The 15,593-nt window shown below is 47.8% G+C and overlaps 6 protein-coding genes across 6 annotated transcripts; 2 read left to right on the forward strand and 4 right to left on the reverse strand.

Moving 5' to 3' along the window:
• Window positions 1–21: 21 nt before the first annotated feature.
• On the forward strand, window positions 22–2,818 carry BT62DRAFT_1078298 (MATE efflux family protein). The gene is made up of 16 exons (XM_043179376.1): window positions 22–155; window positions 224–581; window positions 637–851; window positions 904–929; window positions 980–1,094; window positions 1,152–1,176; window positions 1,232–1,251; window positions 1,309–1,380; window positions 1,430–1,654; window positions 1,714–1,735; window positions 1,791–1,889; window positions 1,940–2,035; window positions 2,088–2,143; window positions 2,197–2,329; window positions 2,380–2,396; window positions 2,444–2,818. Exons 2-16 carry the CDS (start codon window positions 229–231, stop codon window positions 2,662–2,664), a joined length of 1,695 nt encoding a protein of 564 aa, XP_043037046.1. The 5' UTR covers window positions 22–155; window positions 224–228; the 3' UTR covers window positions 2,665–2,818.
• On the reverse strand, window positions 2,688–5,517 carry BT62DRAFT_934790 (glycoside hydrolase). The gene is made up of 17 exons (XM_043186784.1): window positions 5,406–5,517; window positions 5,277–5,347; window positions 5,119–5,223; window positions 5,048–5,066; window positions 4,788–4,993; window positions 4,393–4,733; window positions 4,270–4,344; window positions 4,202–4,220; window positions 4,123–4,149; window positions 3,957–4,069; window positions 3,698–3,901; window positions 3,553–3,636; window positions 3,456–3,497; window positions 3,214–3,403; window positions 3,100–3,160; window positions 3,033–3,052; window positions 2,688–2,978 (listed from the first exon to the last, which is right to left on the reverse strand). Exons 1-17 carry the CDS (start codon window positions 5,470–5,472, stop codon window positions 2,922–2,924), a joined length of 1,701 nt encoding a protein of 566 aa, XP_043037047.1. The 5' UTR covers window positions 5,473–5,517; the 3' UTR covers window positions 2,688–2,921.
• Window positions 5,518–5,545: 28 nt separating this feature from the next.
• BT62DRAFT_934792 (TBC-domain-containing protein) lies at window positions 5,546–9,682 on the reverse strand. Its single transcript, XM_043186785.1, has 5 exons — window positions 8,835–9,682; window positions 6,477–8,749; window positions 6,120–6,420; window positions 5,884–6,063; window positions 5,546–5,831 (listed from the first exon to the last, which is right to left on the reverse strand). Exons 1-5 carry the CDS (start codon window positions 9,618–9,620, stop codon window positions 5,739–5,741), a joined length of 3,633 nt encoding a protein of 1,210 aa, XP_043037048.1. The 5' UTR covers window positions 9,621–9,682; the 3' UTR covers window positions 5,546–5,738.
• A 48-nt stretch (window positions 9,683–9,730) lies between these two features.
• BT62DRAFT_316665 (ribosomal protein L37ae) lies at window positions 9,731–10,483 on the reverse strand. The gene is made up of 5 exons (XM_043180484.1): window positions 10,428–10,483; window positions 10,321–10,365; window positions 10,189–10,272; window positions 10,019–10,128; window positions 9,731–9,961 (listed from the first exon to the last, which is right to left on the reverse strand). Exons 1-5 carry the CDS (start codon window positions 10,428–10,430, stop codon window positions 9,925–9,927), a joined length of 279 nt encoding a protein of 92 aa, XP_043037049.1. The 5' UTR covers window positions 10,431–10,483; the 3' UTR covers window positions 9,731–9,924.
• Window positions 10,484–10,613: 130 nt separating this feature from the next.
• BT62DRAFT_316680 (uncharacterized protein) lies at window positions 10,614–12,377 on the reverse strand. The gene is made up of 6 exons (XM_043180485.1): window positions 11,984–12,377; window positions 11,658–11,929; window positions 11,428–11,605; window positions 11,065–11,373; window positions 10,828–11,000; window positions 10,614–10,772 (listed from the first exon to the last, which is right to left on the reverse strand). The coding sequence occupies exons 1-6, from the start codon at window positions 12,221–12,223 to the stop codon at window positions 10,733–10,735; spliced, it is 1,212 nt and encodes a 403-aa protein (XP_043037050.1). The 5' UTR covers window positions 12,224–12,377; the 3' UTR covers window positions 10,614–10,732.
• Window positions 12,378–13,452: 1,075 nt separating this feature from the next.
• On the forward strand, window positions 13,453–15,543 carry BT62DRAFT_972036 (WD40 repeat-like protein). Its single transcript, XM_043189053.1, has 8 exons — window positions 13,453–13,573; window positions 13,621–13,806; window positions 13,883–13,969; window positions 14,018–14,260; window positions 14,312–14,746; window positions 14,797–15,010; window positions 15,064–15,142; window positions 15,191–15,543. Exons 1-8 carry the CDS (start codon window positions 13,476–13,478, stop codon window positions 15,421–15,423), a joined length of 1,575 nt encoding a protein of 524 aa, XP_043037051.1. The 5' UTR covers window positions 13,453–13,475; the 3' UTR covers window positions 15,424–15,543.
• Window positions 15,544–15,593: the final 50 nt, after the last annotated feature.

A 15,593-nucleotide genomic window follows, 5' to 3' on the forward strand; every position in this document is an offset into this window, starting at 1 on the left:
ATTGTCTCGTTCGGACCTTTTATTCAGCTCGGCGCCTTGGCGGTTGCGGTGGATTAGAAGCACGAAAATGAGCACACGACCCCCTTTTTTTTTTCTTATAAAAAGAAGTGATGTGATCCTTGCAAGGCCTCCGACATTTTGCCCCTAAAAGAAAGGTATTTTTCATTTGTTTTCCGAGTCGACATATATATCTCTTATGTTGCTTTTATTTCCTTCCTGTCAGCTCCCATGGCCTCCCCCCACTATCAGGCTACCGGCTCCCTCCCCTCCGACTATGCCATCCTTTCTCGCTACGCTGTTCATCGCTCCACTAATGACAATCCTGTCCAGATCGATACCGAAGAACCTGAATATGACTCGGAATCCCCATTCTTAACCGCCCCTCGGCCGTCCAAACCGACCATGGCTAATGACCGTCTTGCCCCACCTGCGTTCAACGAAATTACACCGCTTCTCAACCCTGTAATTCCCCGTATCCCGGAATATGTCGAAGACAACGATGATACTTCTCATGAAAGCACCATGGTTATGTTTTGGGAGGAATTCAAGATACTCACAAAGTACGGTATACCCGTTTGGGGGTTAGTATTTTCCCATTCTTTCCGGACACGGTCAATGGCTAAAGGACCCGTTCAGAACACATTTGTTAGAGTACAGTCTTGTCATGGCGTCCGTACTCTCCGTCGGACATCTATCTACGACAGCCCTCGCAGCAATCACCCTAGGGTCGATGACCGCCAATGTGTCTGGCCTGAGTATAATCCAAGGCTTCACAAGTGCCCTTGACACTATGCTTCCTTCAGCGTGGACTTCGCAACCTCAGCTTGTCGGCCTCTGGTCCCAACGGATGGGTGCGTGGTAATCTGCCTTGAACAATTTTCACCCTCAACATAAGTATTACAGTTGTCGTGATGGCGGTTCTCCTTATTGTGCGTCCCTCCTTCGCGTCCCTGCCCGCTAAGAACTCAATAAAGTGCAGCCTATGTATGCCATCTGGTTTAACGCCGAGGCCATTTTGCTGTTGCTCAAGCAAGACCCGGACGTCGCTCGTCTGGCAGCAGTGTATCTCCGCTGTGTTTCGTTTGGTCTACCAGGTATCTATATTTGGCCCTTTTCAGTGCACACATCCGTAACTTTTGCCTTCTTAATAGCCTACGCGTTCAATTGTATTAGCAGGCACGTAAAACCTTGCTTGTTCTTCGCGCCATGTGCTCACTGTCCACCCATTTAGACGGTATTTCCAGTCACAAGGTACGCCAATTTTACTCCCTCGCAGCAAAAAGTAAATAATTACGAACGTTTCTGCAGGTCTGTTTGCGGTGCCCACCCGTATCATACTCATTGTGGCGCCTATCAATGCCTTGCTGAATTACATTCTTGGTGAGCCATTATTCTTGTTGAACCACGTTCGTTGCTCAACGTTCTCCAGTCTGGGGCCCTGAGCCGATCCGACTCGGCTTTATCGGCGCGCCGATATCCACAGCGATATCCTTCAATCTCGTGTCTCTCTTGTCAATACTGTACGGTGTCTTCTTCATTCCCAAGACAGCTTGGCATCCTATCTGTCGACGGAGCTTCACCGGTCTCGGTGTCCTGGTGAACCTCGGTCTGGCTAGCGTGGGTCAAACCGCTTCCGAATGGTGGGCATGGGAGTGTAAGTCTTTATGAATCTTATCAAAACGCCAATGTGAATCCTGACGTGATCAATGGTAGTGATCGGCCTCGCCGCATCTCTGCAAGTTGTCTGCTTTTTGTGTTAACATTGTTAAGCCCGAACTATCAGTCTTCAGGCTTGGTCCCGTCGCGCTTGCGACTCAATCTGTCTTGCTCGTGTCTGCCTCAACCACCTTCCAAGCGCCCTTCTCCCTCTCCGTTGCCGCTTCCGTTAGGTGAGTCACCTGCAAGTTTGTATATCAGCACATTCTCTGATCTGTAATAGAATCGGTAACCTTTTGGGTGAACGCAAAGCCCGACGAGCTGGAATTGCGTCCAATGCGTCCCTTGTCATGTCACTAATCATGTCATCACTCTTCTGGTCCGCTCCTATCCCTCTTGGACCCTCTATTGTTGTCTCACATAAAGTGTAGCATAATGTTCCTCGCGTTCCGGAACTCTTGGGGATATCTTTTCAATGATGACCCCGGTAGGTTCATGCCCTTCTTGTCAGATTCTCTATTGCTGACTCCAAATTTGAAGCCGTCATTGCTCAAACTGCCGCTATACTTCCCATCGTTGCCGTTTTTCAAGTGTTCGATGGTGGAGCCGCTGTTAGCGGAGGTGTTCTCCGCGCTCAGGGTAAACAGGTTACTGGAGCGCTACTGAACCTAAGGTGTGTCGCTCATGCTAGTCTCTATCTCATTTAAAATTTATTTGTTGCAGTGCATACTACATTATCGGTAAGCTCCCCGGTTTGCATATGATATTATACTCAATTTGGGCGTAGGTATCCCCTTCGGCATTTTACTCACCTTCAAGGCTGGCATGGGCCTGCATGGGCTCTGGTACGGCTTGACTATATCCCTTATCTACTGCGCTGTCTTGGGAACCATCGTCTGTATTCGCACAGACTGGAATCACGAAGTCACCAAGGCCATGGCCAGACTCAAACAGGAAGATAAAAAGCAGCGGATGGAGATGGACGCTGAGGAAGACTTAATAGATTAATGAAGAGATATGATCTACGAATTGCTTCCTGAGAGATACTGAAGATTATTTACGTTCACACCTTATTTAGCCAAAACTACTATATAGAACTACATTTCGTCTTAGATAGATCGGCGGATGATGAATATATCTGGGGCGCAAGAGCTTTCATCATATTATAGCCAATGCGTGGTCTGCTGTACTGTAAGTCCAGATAGCAACGAAGAGCACGAAAGCGACACAATAGTATTCGGTATAAGTACCCATCTAAATCACCTTCACAGTGCAAAAGCAGGCTTGGTGTCGGTAGGCTTGAAAATCGGTAACGGATGCCCCTGTTCCCAAATGAATCAGCGCACGCAAGAGACAGACATCCACAGGAATCGTACCTCCGTGTTGAACACGTATTCTGGTTCAATCAGAGTTCTGTCCCAAATCAAAATATCAGGAACTTACTATCCAGGGGTATGATGCTCGAATCGGAAAATGTCATGTAGAGATATTTCAAAGTCTCGCTCTAGAAAAGCTTTGTGAATACCAAAAGAGATCCCTCGATTTGAGACGACTGACCAAGAAGAAGGTCTCTTGCTTATCGTCCCGCGATACAGGTACTGTATCGACGTCCAAGACCGTAGCGTAGCCTCCTTCCTCTAGGCGACAATGGTTTTCAATGGCTGAAAAGATATTCCAAGCATGCTGACGGTATTTGAGGTCGCCAGTTAGTCGCCAAGCAATGAACAGCGATTCGACAGTCTCCGGACTAGGGAAACTTGATGAAACCAGGACTTTTAACAACCCGTTGATAGACCCACCGGAGCATGTAGCGGGCATCATAAGAGGACGGTCCACCTTTTCTGTGACAATACCGTCAACACAGGTTGGGATCAAGAGATCCGCAAAATAGCTGACCGAGAATTCTTGATAAACCAGTCACGTTCTGATTCACCCTTCTCTTCGTTTGCTCGGAACATCACGATCTCAGGAGAGAGACCGCTGGTGTAAGAGAATCAAGTTAGAAAAGAGCACGTCCCATTCAAATGGATTACAAACATACGTCGACGTTCGATGGGTATCCATGCAGGTCTCCAGAAGATTCACGCCGGTCTGCCAATCCCGCTGCCCTTCCTGCGTCAGTTCCTCTAGGCGAGGAGGGATAGATATAAAGTGCTTTGCTGCTCCAGAGGTTGTAGCGCCCAGCATCAGCGAGCCTGCGAGGAAGCAGACGAGATGATCTTGTTTGGCGGAACGGTCCCATGTTCTGCCATGTGTATCATAGTCAAAAAGATCAAAAAGGCGAGAAAGAGGAAGCGTACACGCTGCCGTCCTTTGACCGATGAGGTATGAGTTCGGCGATGTACGTTAGCCCTTGACGGGATGTTTTCTGAACCAAGTTGTCATGCAGGCCTTTCATCGAGTCTGCATACATCTGTTATGAGACGTTTTGAATTAATCCCTTAAGAGCATTTGGTGGGACCAGACCTTTTTGTATATAGGCTCGGTCCGATTCTATCCGTAGTATTATATGATAAAAACACAGTGTACGAGGTGAAATCCGAACCGTTTGCAAGTATTGCTTACTAGACAGCCGCGTTAGTTCTGGCTCCGAAGGTAGGGGGAGGCACTGACATCAAATACTCGTAATAAGAATCGCCCCGTGAACCAAGACGAATATCAGATTGAGTAAAATCTCCTTTACTAGCACTGCATACGACGGTAAGATGAATAAGTTCTCGTAGTAAACGTGTATACCTCATAAAAATAGGTACCAGACTGTGGGGGAGCAAAGATTTGTAGATAACAGACATGACATTCTCCACTTTTGACCAGTAAATGTTCTTCCTTGTCAGTTGAGCAAGGTATTTGAACTCCAGTTGAAGCGTCGCGGCTTCTGCCGTACTGATTTGGTCGGACGACCATTGATCTCGGACACCGACGCGTTTTGCTAGGTTAACCATGGGCAATGGAAGACCCGTAGGCGTATCGAATGCCGGAAGAAGGCGGTCTGCTAGATCCACGGCTCTCTCCAGATAGAGAGTATCGCCGGCAAGATGGTAGGCTGACAACAATCCGCCCAGGACACGAATGGTTGTCTATCGTGTATTTTAAATCATGAAGCTTGAATGAAGACGCAGATAGGAGTGCACCTCGAAAGTGTTGAAGTTACCCTCTCTTTCGAAAGAGTGTTTGTCCAGGATCCATTGACGCGCACGAGCGTGCTCATCATGGAGACCCATAATCAGCATAGTATCAAGTGCGTCTACCACGGTGTATCCAATCCCTCCATCTCCTGAAAAGTTAAATCCACGGTGGCTGATGGGATGGTATTCGTCGGCTCCCATGGCGTCTTGCTCTTATACAGGAGTATTTAGTGCCTATGTATTTTCTGACGTGTCTGTACACTAACCGTAGGAGCTCCAGGCATGCTTTGGTACTTGAATCAGATCATTAGCCTATTATACAGCGTGTAAACCGCACCTGGAACGCAGCACGGACCGCATCCCTTTTCGAGACATCGGCATTCAGGTAATCTGTGCTGATGGGCTCCTGAGGTACACTAGTAATGATGAGAGGAGATAGATACTGTGTTGGTAGTTGTCAGCTGAGACAAATTCGTTAAATCAAATCCACCGCACGAGATATGAGCTGATGAACAACAACACAAAAAAACCAACGTATTTGCAGGTTGTTGCTCGAAGCCGGCTGCCTGTGGATTCAGCGAGACCTTGTTAAGCGACTGTTCACAGATGAATGCGTTTACTGACGAATGAGTGCCCCAATGGAAGAACAAATGCTTTGCTTGGATGAATCTGTTTGTTTCCGTGGCGGCATGGATGGTCGTGAGAGTTTTAGTTCATCCCAATTAGCTACGAGTACTTCGCATCAGTGATGCTATAAAATGACTGTTTGTCTAGACCGTGCTTTCAACTACTCCTCACGATCATATTGAACACTCTATCCTAACCTCCGACGCTACGTTTGACAGTATTAGCAGAATGGTACTGTAGCTGCGTATCGTACATATTATCATTTTCTGACCAAGACGTCTATCGACACAATCTATAAAGCGAACGCAAACAGATTAGAATAACTTAATGTCATGATATCAATCGTCCCAGTGCTAATGCGTGCGAATTCCGTTTGTTAACAAGATCAGTGTGGAAAACAGATGACCGCAGCTCGGCTTCCAGCTTGACACTGTCAGCCAATATGCTGGACATTAATCATCTACAGTGGACTCACTTGTAATAGTTTGTCTGCTTCCCACATCCTTGTAGGCAGGTTCTCCAATGCGACATAGACCGCAGGAATAGACTGACAACGCAAAAGCTCTTGCTCGTTACTCTTTAGTATAGCAAGAGCCACACGAAACAGAACATCTAGCCCATCGACAAGAAACACGTCCCATACTCTAAACAAAGTCTGGAAATTTGGCTGCACGTCAGTTCCCTATGGAGACTTTGATATGCGACACTCACCTCTACCGGCAAACAGTCAGTGAATAACGATAAAAACCATGAAAAACAGATAGCTGGTAAATCGACGCCCAATTCCACAAGGTGCGCATGAAGCTTAGATGTGTGTTCCTGTACGTACTCAGAAAGCACAAGAGGACACGCCCGTGACGGTAACAATGAAGGGGAGAAGAAATGTTCAGGAAGTATACGCTCCACTAGAGCGGCGAGCACCCAGAAAGCTTCTTCCTCGTCGGCATGGACCAACAAAAGTGTGGATGTCACCAAATTCATTCCTTGGCAATATCCAACGTCAGGATTGCGCCTAAATTTTAACAACGTCAGAAATGGGAGGTTCAAAGAAGGCGAACTAGACTATACCGGCTATAAGCAGTCAGAACTCTCCGTAACTTGTCGACTCCTGCTCCATCGCCGCCAAAAAATACGTTCAAAGGCATCGTTCTCCCAACATCTTTCTCGATCTCCATAGCTGCATGGCTTAACGGGTCACTTTCGGCCAGTAAATCCGTGAACAATCCCGGTTCTTTCATCTCCAGCGCACCGCTACATTCCATCCACACCTTCGGTCGATACACCAAAGGTATACCGGCCCTTATCAATTTATCGAACTCTTTTCTCTCGTCTCGGTTAGATGAGAGCCCAAGCTGCGCAAATCCAATAAGTCCATCACTGTGCGCCAACTCATCCTCAGTATCCTCCGTGCTTAATCCGAGAATAGCAACTGCCTTGTTCGTCCCCGTCGATATTGAGGAGTTTGAAGAATGTGACTTTTGGAACTTGACCTTGCGTCTTTGTTTGACAAAGGCATCCCACTCCTTCCGGCGGGCCTTCTGCCGTTCATCGTGTATACCGATTAGTTCGTCGAGGAGTCGCCGCACAGTGTTGGCGCACGCATGCCGAGGAGTGCTTGTGTTGACAGACAGTATGGACGTCACCGAAGAAGTCATCGTCAAAGGTGGAGCAAGGGAATTGCGGTTCTTGCTATTTGAAGATGACCCCAAATGAATACTGTTTGAAAGTGACTCTGCGGAAGGCGAATCATGAGAATGAAAGCTCCGTGTGTCCGATTCGCCGTCGCAGTCACACTTCCCTTTGACAATATCAACAATATTTTTTAAATCATTTTCTTCGTCGTCATCTGGCCAAGAATTATCCTCTTCTCTATCGGCTATCTTGACCCCCGTCAAACAAGCAGGGGCGGTATTCCCACACTCTTTAGCTCGAATGAGAAGAAGGACGTCATATAACGACACATCGTACATGAAACCATAACGATCAGTCAAAGGTTTCTGGTCAAGCGAGTCGTGATAAATCGTCAGACGTGATGCAGCATGGGGTAGGGGCATTGAAAAATGAAAATTGCGTGAGGTCAGGGGAGTGTAAGATCTGGAAAGATATTGTGTTGGCGGTTTAGCCGTATCAGGTATTATCGACTCTAGTGGAACAGAAGGCGCTTTCCGAGTTACACCATTTGGTGACACGGTGTTACTACCACCACGTAGTGTAGATTGATCTTGTACAGCACCCTTCCTATTATCACCGACAGCATTGGAGAGTTTCCTGTTCTGCTGCGATGATCTAAATGTCCCAAAAAGAGGAGCAGAAAATGATGACGGCACAGAAAATGACGGTCCTGCTCTTGTTTTCGCCCTAGCAGATGCTTCTGATTGACTCCCGAGGGCTCTGCTTAGCGTGACTGAGGCATCGCCTGTCGCTTGACTGAGCGTAGCAACAGGACCGACCTTATCCGTCTCGACAGGTTTACGGTCTTTCCTGTCCTTCTGCCGCTGTTCTCGAAAAGTAATGCCTTGGTCGCGGGCATTTTGAATGAGTTCAAAGGCCAGTCTTGATACCAGAGGTCCCACGTCCTGGCCACCATCCGTGAGAATACTAGATGGATCAGAAGTCATGACACGAGTGGCATTAGCGATGGCGCGAAGAGATGATCCCTGCGCTCCAGTGACAGGTGCAGGATCTTGGACTGAGTGTGTCGAGCTGATCTCCGGATCAAGACTGGTAGTCAAACACGGCGCGGCTAAAACAGGCGAAAAAGGTGTTTGCACTGGAGATCCGATGGAGGAAATGGCAGAGGTATTAGTGTATGCGGTGTGGGTCGTACGATCCGACTTAGTAGATGCAGTGTCGGGGGATGGCTCTAATCTACTCTCCGCTGCAGGAGGGTCCTCCTTCAAGGAGGTGGATGAACCTGGGTTAAGTATAGATATGCCAAGCGTGCCGAATACGCTTTTCGCCGTTCTGCGCCTTGGTCTACTGACAGAAGGAATCTGCGGTGTAGCGTCCTGTGACTCTGGACGAGCTATTGCACTTGTACTGACTGTTCGAGTCCGATTGGAAGGCTTGCCTTTGCCCCATAGCGTGCCCATCCAATCTCCTATCGTTGACCGTTCTGCACGCGATCTATGCAGCAAGCCGTTGAATTTAATGGTCTCTCCGCCAGAGTCAGTACCTGTATCACGAAGAATTTGAGAATCTTCATTGGCAGCTGGCACGGAATCGACAGTCAATCCAAAATCAACAGTTGACACGAGAGGCGTTGTTAACAGGTCGTCTGGAATACTCCGTGACAGAGGTACTTCATCAGCAATGGCTTCCGAGAGAGATTCTGTAAGGGACTACAAGGGTATCATAATCAGATTGTGGTTCGTATGAGGCGAAATTCCGTGGCAATCATATATGCTGCAATCCTGAACCACTCACCATAAAACTTGGTCGCTTCCGAACATGAAGATGATCACCATCGTCATGACCCTTGTCATCCTCGTTGGGCTGCTCATCCGTGAATATCGATTGGAGTACGCGTCTCACGACGTCCTGGTCTGACGGCTGGAGCCCATTCATAAGGTTCTCGGCTCTCCGCCTTCTTTCACCTTCTCTCTCTTCCAGCCTCCTCCGCTGTTCCTCAAGCTCCGATCTTGCACGCGACAGGTTGTTTAGAGCTAATGAGAGTACCCGTAAGGCAGAATGGTAAGGATGACTGGACACGCCAGCTGGAGATTCGGACGCGCTTAGGTTAGAGATAGCGGACTGGATGGCCTCGTCGGAATACTCGTGCCATTTGGTAGCCAGTACCTGTGAAGCAGCGGGCGGATGTAAATCACCGGCGTCAACATCGTTCGGGAGAAGGAAGTCTGGAAATCTTTTATTTGGCGTGCCAGGCGGGGTGGACATGGAAGCATTGGAGGTACCGACAATGATGAGGGGGGCTATCCTCGGACTTGCGGGTGTCGAAGGCGGGGAAGTCGGCTTGTCGAGGAAGACGTCTGTCGAGAGCCGTCGCTCTGCCTTTCTGTGCCCTCTGACGCTGCCATCCCAGCTAGGCACAATAACAGCATCGTTCTCAAACTGAGCTTTGAGGGAAAAATAATTAGTAGTGGGCCGGGTATCGGGGTCGCGAGGGGGTCGAATGCGGCTGCGAGATGAAGAATGAAGTTCGTCGGGAGAAAGAGGGTGTGAGTGAACGGGAGTGGTGCTTTGCGAAGACATTATTTCTTGGTAAGATCAAAGAAAAATGACCTGCTCGAATTACATGGTGGTGACGAAAGAACAACGTGAAGGCCACGCTGCGCGGCCATGTGTTGGTCATATAACGAGGCCCGTGATCATCATGAGAAAACATTCATTTCGTATGATAATCTCCATGTTACTGCACAAGGAATATCATTTTAACAACTTGGCAAAGGAACACGCTTTCAGGCCGTTCATAGTGGTTTTGATTTCATGGCGACATACGAACATACAAAAGGTACGTGGGGAGACGATGACAACGAGAGAGAAGGAAATAATAACTCTATGCCTCTGTGATCTCCCGTAGACGGCGAACGGTACTGTGGTGCAAACTGAATCAGATTCATCCTAGGCATATCGACAGGATACAAGCGCACCTTCGTACAGTCGCGGCTGCCGTCGTCGACACGGTCCATGCACCTCCAGCGATGACTTTTCTGCACGACCCGCAGTTCCAGATGCCAACAGCTGTCCGCTTCACGGTGTCCTACGAAAGAGGGAGTCATGAGTATTCAAGACCTGCTATCCATCGACCGGTATTGCTTACTTTGCCGCAGAAAGTGCAGGTGTACCGCGCATGCTGCGAGATTTCCATTTTTTTCACCTGTTTTCGCAGGGAGGCACCGTAACGCTGAAGGACATGTTCAGCTACGAAGACAAGAGAGTAGTCATCACTCACAGTACCATATTTTCCAGTGATACCGACTTTCTTTGTGCGTTTGGTCTGCAATGACACCATTCATTAGCGAACGCCCATGAAGCTCCAGACACGCAAAATATACTCACCATCTTGAGGAGTACGGGTAATGATGGTCTCGTCCTAAATTGTACTTTCCGTCCTCTGGCCGTGAGAAAGAGTTACATAAACTATACAGATTATACCCTAGATAGGAATGGAAGTTTATTCTCACGAGCCAGGGTAACGATTATTTTCTTAGTCGATACAATACCCGGCTTGGACTCTAGAAATTAGGCTTCATAAATACAAGCTCCAATCTGTCGAGAACATTTTCAGGTTATAGTCTATGTTGCATGATAATATCCAAGTGATACGTTGTACAGTATTCATCTAGAAAGTGACACCATTCTCTTCAAATAATGAACACATTGGCGAGTGTGGTCGGTTCGTCACTGTGGGAGAGCTGTCAGGAACTTCGGACCCAGAATGTTCGGGAAAGGCCAGTACTTGTGTATGATTTGAAGACCAAGCGCTGGCGTAGGAATGCCGCCCATCGTCTTCAATTCTCGTTGCGATGTACCCCACTCATCCGTCGTCAATGTTATGACAGTTTCATGATGAAACGTAGGGACTTTTCCAACGAGATGCTTGGGCATGGTCGCATAAACGCGAAGAATGTACTGCGCAGAAAATAAGGAACATCAATTAAAAGGAAAGGGACATACTGCTGAATGCACAACGTACCGTCACGCTTGCGATGCCTTCAAGACACCACGAATTTTCCTTCCCAGCACATCCTGCTTGAATGAATCCCCGGAGGAGAACTCTACCCTGGCATTCATGTCGAGACTTCACGGAGCCGGATGCTATTTGTCGCTCAGAGTACACGGGTTTTGAACTGGCGGCCGCGGACCAGAGGGAAACTCTGTTCACGAGAGTAACATATATGTTCTTGTCTAAGACCTGCGACAGCAGTGGGTGTTTGATAGTATCAAGGCTGACGGAGAAAGGTATTCTTTCGCCTGAAACAAAGATGGTAGAAGGGAGGGAAAACTGCGGGGAAGGATCGTCAGGTTGTAGTAAGGAGCCAACGGAGGAGCTACTAACGAATATTGCATCATGAAAGCTCGCTGGAGGACGCAGTGGACCATGTCCATTCTTCGAATCTATCCATTGCGGTGTCATGTATGAGAGGAACGTATTCTGCACCGTTAAAGGTAGCTTCTGAGATGAGGATAGTTCGTACGGCTCGGATTTTGGAAGGTACATGATGGGTATGCGACGACTGGAAAGAAATGGTTAGGTTGATTGAAATCTGAAAATAATGGAATCCTCACGATTCATGTGTGCAGAAAACGTTTTTCTTTCGAAACATGCACACCTTGATAAAATACGAGACATCGCACATGGTATTGTAGCTGTAGCAAGAGAACGACGGTGGCATACTTGATACACCCCCATTCGTGTTGATTTCAGTGGGTACAGGAAGTGAGAACGGGCAAATATCGTTCCACTGCGGGGGGGACGCGGTAAAGGGCGTATATACGGGAATGGTACGCGACAAAAGCGTCGAAGACCGTTGCTCTGATGTGGTAAGGCGTACCTCGAGCTAAAAATGATATCAGAGTGCTGTACGTATCTCACAAATATGCTAGCAACTGACTGTGAGTGTGACTTTGGTTACCGAGCTTAGATTGCCTAAAAAGCGGATCGAGCCTTCGATCTTCCCGTTCAAGCCATAACAAGGAACATGCGATGGTCCCCAGATACGAGGGCCAAGGTCGACCTCCATATGCTTAGTCGTGTATATCCAGCGCCCAGGGCATGATGAAGATGCCGAATCATGATGAAGAAGAAATTCAGAGGAGGACGGATCTTGAGAGTACACTGGAGCTAAGCGCATAGTGGTTGCGTCGGAGGCAGAGACTCGAGGAGAGCGTGAGGTATGACACTTATCTAGGATGGTGGCTGCATTTTATGTACACCGTGGATGGCATACCGATAAGTAAAGAAGTGGACACTATTATCGGCACCGAGGAGTCGATTGGTCCTTGAAGGGAGAAAAAAAGTATGTTTTAGGCGTCAACCATATCCGAGGAGCCACCAGTGGTACTGATTAAGGTATTTCATAGGCAGATAACCAGTGGCGATTTGTTAATAACCCGTCCAGGCATAAGACACCGCATCTCCGGCAAGTCTAACGAGAGACGCTTAGGGCCGCGCCTCGGTGACGGTGACTACAATACAGAAGGGCCAACCAGGGGAGAATAGGATCTGATCATCATGAGCGCCGCCATCAGCGGGATGATCGGCTTGGCCCGTATATTCAGTTGCTGGAGCTGCAACCGTGGAAAACTCGGACCAACAATTTACTAGCATGTAATCCTTGGAGAAAACTAGTAGAACCGCGGCTGCCCCTGCAAGTTCCACAACATGAGGCAGTACTAGGACGGGTATAGTACGATGGATATTAGAAGTCAAGACCTGGAAAACTTGAGGCACAGGTAGTATGCAGCACCTTGAAACCCATTCAGTGAGAGCTCAGGGCCATGGGACGATAGAGAACACCGTGGTGCCTACGTGCTACCAAGTTGGGTACTCAGTGGTAAGCGCTCTTGATTCATGAAGCTAACTATATCGCAAATTTCATTCTCATCGACCTTATCGGGATCGAGACCGAGCAGACAAACTGAAAAAAAGTGGGATCGAACGGAGACTGCGCAATTGCTTGACGTTCCCTGCCCACAAAAATAAGTAACCGAGGTTAACGCCACCCAGCAAGGCTGAAAAAAATAGACCAGGAAGCAGTAGGTGAGACGATAAATGGGAGTAGGGCTTGCAGACAAGTACCGACAGCCAAGCTAGTTCAGCCTATATATGCAGCGCTGACCTGCAGGATTCGATGTCAAGAATAAGTATGAGCGCTCCTCGAAATGACCTCTGCTTCCCCAGTCTCGACAAGATCAAAGCGACATGATGATTAACAAGAAGTCCCAGCAGCACACGTTCACTAGGTAGTAGGATCCAACAGCGAGTCCGATTACGATGGCTGGCCTTCCAATAAAAAGAAATCATTCCGAAATCGACCCATCGGCCCGAGCGTGCCGCTTTCAAACTGCCAAAAACCTTTCAGGAGTCAACCACGATTGGCGAGGATGGATTCACCTGTGTATCCTTACTCCCAACTTATCTACTCATCATCATCCGCATTCATTGCAGTATCTGGGCCACACATACAGATAATAGACCCTTCGTTCGTCTTTCGTTTCTTATGTGATTATGTAACTCAGTGGACAACAGGACGGGTAAAGTTCTATCTTCATCAACAAACTTTGCTCCTGACGAGCAGAAGACATTGTTGAGTTCTGGACCGATAAGATGTGCTGCACTGAATAGCGGAAAAATTCATCTTGCGACTGTAGGAGACGACAAAACACTCAGAGTCTGGAACGTAGGAAATGGAGATCTTAAGGTCGCCAGTGAAAGGTTAGTGATATTTTCTCATTCCATCTATTTGTCATTTATTCTCTTTAATAGTGCTGATCTATTCGCATGTTGCCAGAGAATTGCCTAAAAAACCTACTTGCGTTGCCTTCACGGCCAACGGTCAGACAATATTGGTGTCGGATAAATTTGGCGACATTTTCAGGTGCGTAGCAACATCTGCTATCATTTTCGTGCTGAATTGTCCATATAGCTATCCGCTCGATCCTCCCTTTGTCTCAAAAGTTGAAAACCCGAAACGCGATCGGACTTCCCTCATCTCCCACCCTTCTGCTTCAAACGGAACCCTGATCCTTGGCCACACATCTCTCCTTACTACCTTTTTACTCTCTTCCGATGAGAAGTACATCATCACAGCAGACAGAGACGAGCATATCCGCGTCAGTTGGCACCCACAAGGATACTGTATTGAAACCTTTTGTCTAGGATCTACTAAGTTGGTTTCCTGTCTTCCCTCGTATTTTCGTATGCTCATTAGATCAAACAGATTCGTTTCCGCGCTTCACGTACCAAAGTATGATCCTTCCGTTCTGATATCAGGCGGTGGGGACGCCGAGCTCAAAGTGTGGGATTGGTTGTCCGGCCAATGGAAGTGTGACATCCCGATCTGGAACTCTGTCAAGGATTATATCATGGTAAAAACCAAGCCTTATCAGAAGGGCAGAAAACCAGATGACGACGATGACAAGCGACAGTCTCCAGAATTAAACAAGCGCAGGAAAAAAAGCGGCAGAAGCAGGGCAGGAGACAAGGAGGCAGAAGTCGTAGATATGGATGTAGATGCCTCGCAAGTCAACGGCGAGGCTCAGATTCTGGAGGAAGAGGCTCCAACCGTCGCTGAAGAAGCCACCGTGTTAGTTGTGCAGAAGATCGATTCAATAGCGTGGGGGGACAAGACATACGTTTTGTTCGGCATTGTTGGGTAACTGTTACACACCTATCTCCTCTTTCGTTGCTCATCGATAACTGCAGCGGCACAGCCGTTTTCGTCACGCAGTTCCCAACAGATGGATTGGCACATGAAATTCATGCGTATAATGTTGATAAACCGGTTTTGGACTTTATTCTAGCCTCTGAAGAAGGAACAGCCGCGCCTATCGTATGGATTTCTGTTGATAGTGCATGTTCTGGCTCGGATACGCCCATAACTTTCGTTTCACTGGCTCAAATTACAATGGGAGGAGGGGTATGCGACGTCCTATATCCCTGCTATCCACGTCCTAATCCTCATGCCCATAGCTATCCGCGGTTCCAGAAGATGCCTTACCTGTCCCTCAGAAGCAGATTCTGTCAACACTAAATTCCTCTCTGATATCAGGTATTGCACTGCTACTTCCCTATGACAAAGAAGCTAAATTTTCTTCAGCCTCGATGAAGGAGTTCGACAGGTTAGATCTCTATGGTGCCCTGAAATCCATGCCCAAAAACACTGGTGTTGAGTATAATCCCATGCATCGCCCAGATCTCGACGAAGCAAGTGCCAGTGGTAACCAAGCTAGAGGGAAGAAGGAACTAGGTAAATTGAAGAGCAAACGGGCAGTGATGGAGAAGCAAAGACAAGGGGAGGGTGAAGATTTGAAAACACCTGAAAACTTGTGAAAACTGGTACTGAATAAAATTTGAAGAACCAAAATGTAGGAAGTCATTTGGCCAGTTAATTGGGCAAGATTGTGGCGTTTGAATACACACTTCAGAGAAAATTTGGAGAGCTACAGATTGTTTGCACAGCTGTGGCCAGAACAAGGAGTCGGACTGAATTTAAAATAGGT

The sequence above is a fragment of the Guyanagaster necrorhizus genome (genome assembly GCF_019112545.1).
Source record: "Guyanagaster necrorhizus MCA 3950 unplaced genomic scaffold BT62scaffold_22, whole genome shotgun sequence".
In the NCBI taxonomy this organism is placed as follows: Eukaryota; Fungi; Basidiomycota; class Agaricomycetes; order Agaricales; family Physalacriaceae; genus Guyanagaster; species Guyanagaster necrorhizus.

Coding starts and splice junctions, on each gene's coding strand:
- BT62DRAFT_1078298 (XM_043179376.1), top strand. CDS start 229: ATGGCCTCCCCCCACTATCAGGCTACCGGCTCCCTCCCCTCCGACTAT. Junction 1,177..1,231: donor GCGTTCAATTGTATTAGCAG/GCACGTAAAACC, acceptor CCACCCATTTAG/ACGGTATTTCCAGTCACAAG. Junction 2,144..2,196: donor TCTTTTCAATGATGACCCCG/GTAGGTTCATGC, acceptor CCAAATTTGAAG/CCGTCATTGCTCAAACTGCC.
- BT62DRAFT_934790 (XM_043186784.1), bottom strand. CDS start 5,472: ATGCCGCCACGGAAACAAACAGATTCATCCAAGCAAAGCATTTGTTCT. Junction 3,404..3,455: donor GATGCCCGCTACATGCTCCG/GTGGGTCTATCA, acceptor AAGTTTCCCTAG/TCCGGAGACTGTCGAATCGC. Junction 2,979..3,032: donor AATACGTGTTCAACACGGAG/GTACGATTCCTG, acceptor ATTTGGGAACAG/GGGCATCCGTTACCGATTTT.
- BT62DRAFT_934792 (XM_043186785.1), bottom strand. CDS start 9,620: ATGTCTTCGCAAAGCACCACTCCCGTTCACTCACACCCTCTTTCTCCC. Junction 6,421..6,476: donor GTTCTGACTGCTTATAGCCG/GTATAGTCTAGT, acceptor GTTAAAATTTAG/GCGCAATCCTGACGTTGGAT. Junction 6,064..6,119: donor CTGACTGTTTGCCGGTAGAG/GTGAGTGTCGCA, acceptor CCAAATTTCCAG/ACTTTGTTTAGAGTATGGGA.
- BT62DRAFT_316665 (XM_043180484.1), bottom strand. Junction 10,273..10,320: donor TCACTGGAAAATATGGTACT/GTGAGTGATGAC, acceptor CATGTCCTTCAG/CGTTACGGTGCCTCCCTGCG. Junction 9,962..10,018: donor GCAGCCGCGACTGTACGAAG/GTGCGCTTGTAT, acceptor TTTGCACCACAG/TACCGTTCGCCGTCTACGGG.
- BT62DRAFT_316680 (XM_043180485.1), bottom strand. CDS start 12,223: ATGCGCTTAGCTCCAGTGTACTCTCAAGATCCGTCCTCCTCTGAATTT. Junction 11,374..11,427: donor GCTTTCATGATGCAATATTC/GTTAGTAGCTCC, acceptor CCTTCCCCGCAG/TTTTCCCTCCCTTCTACCAT. Junction 11,001..11,064: donor AAGGCATCGCAAGCGTGACG/GTACGTTGTGCA, acceptor TTTTCTGCGCAG/TACATTCTTCGCGTTTATGC.
- BT62DRAFT_972036 (XM_043189053.1), top strand. CDS start 13,476: ATGGATTCACCTGTGTATCCTTACTCCCAACTTATCTACTCATCATCA. Junction 15,011..15,063: donor AAATTACAATGGGAGGAGGG/GTATGCGACGTC, acceptor TCATGCCCATAG/CTATCCGCGGTTCCAGAAGA. Junction 15,143..15,190: donor AAATTCCTCTCTGATATCAG/GTATTGCACTGC, acceptor AATTTTCTTCAG/CCTCGATGAAGGAGTTCGAC.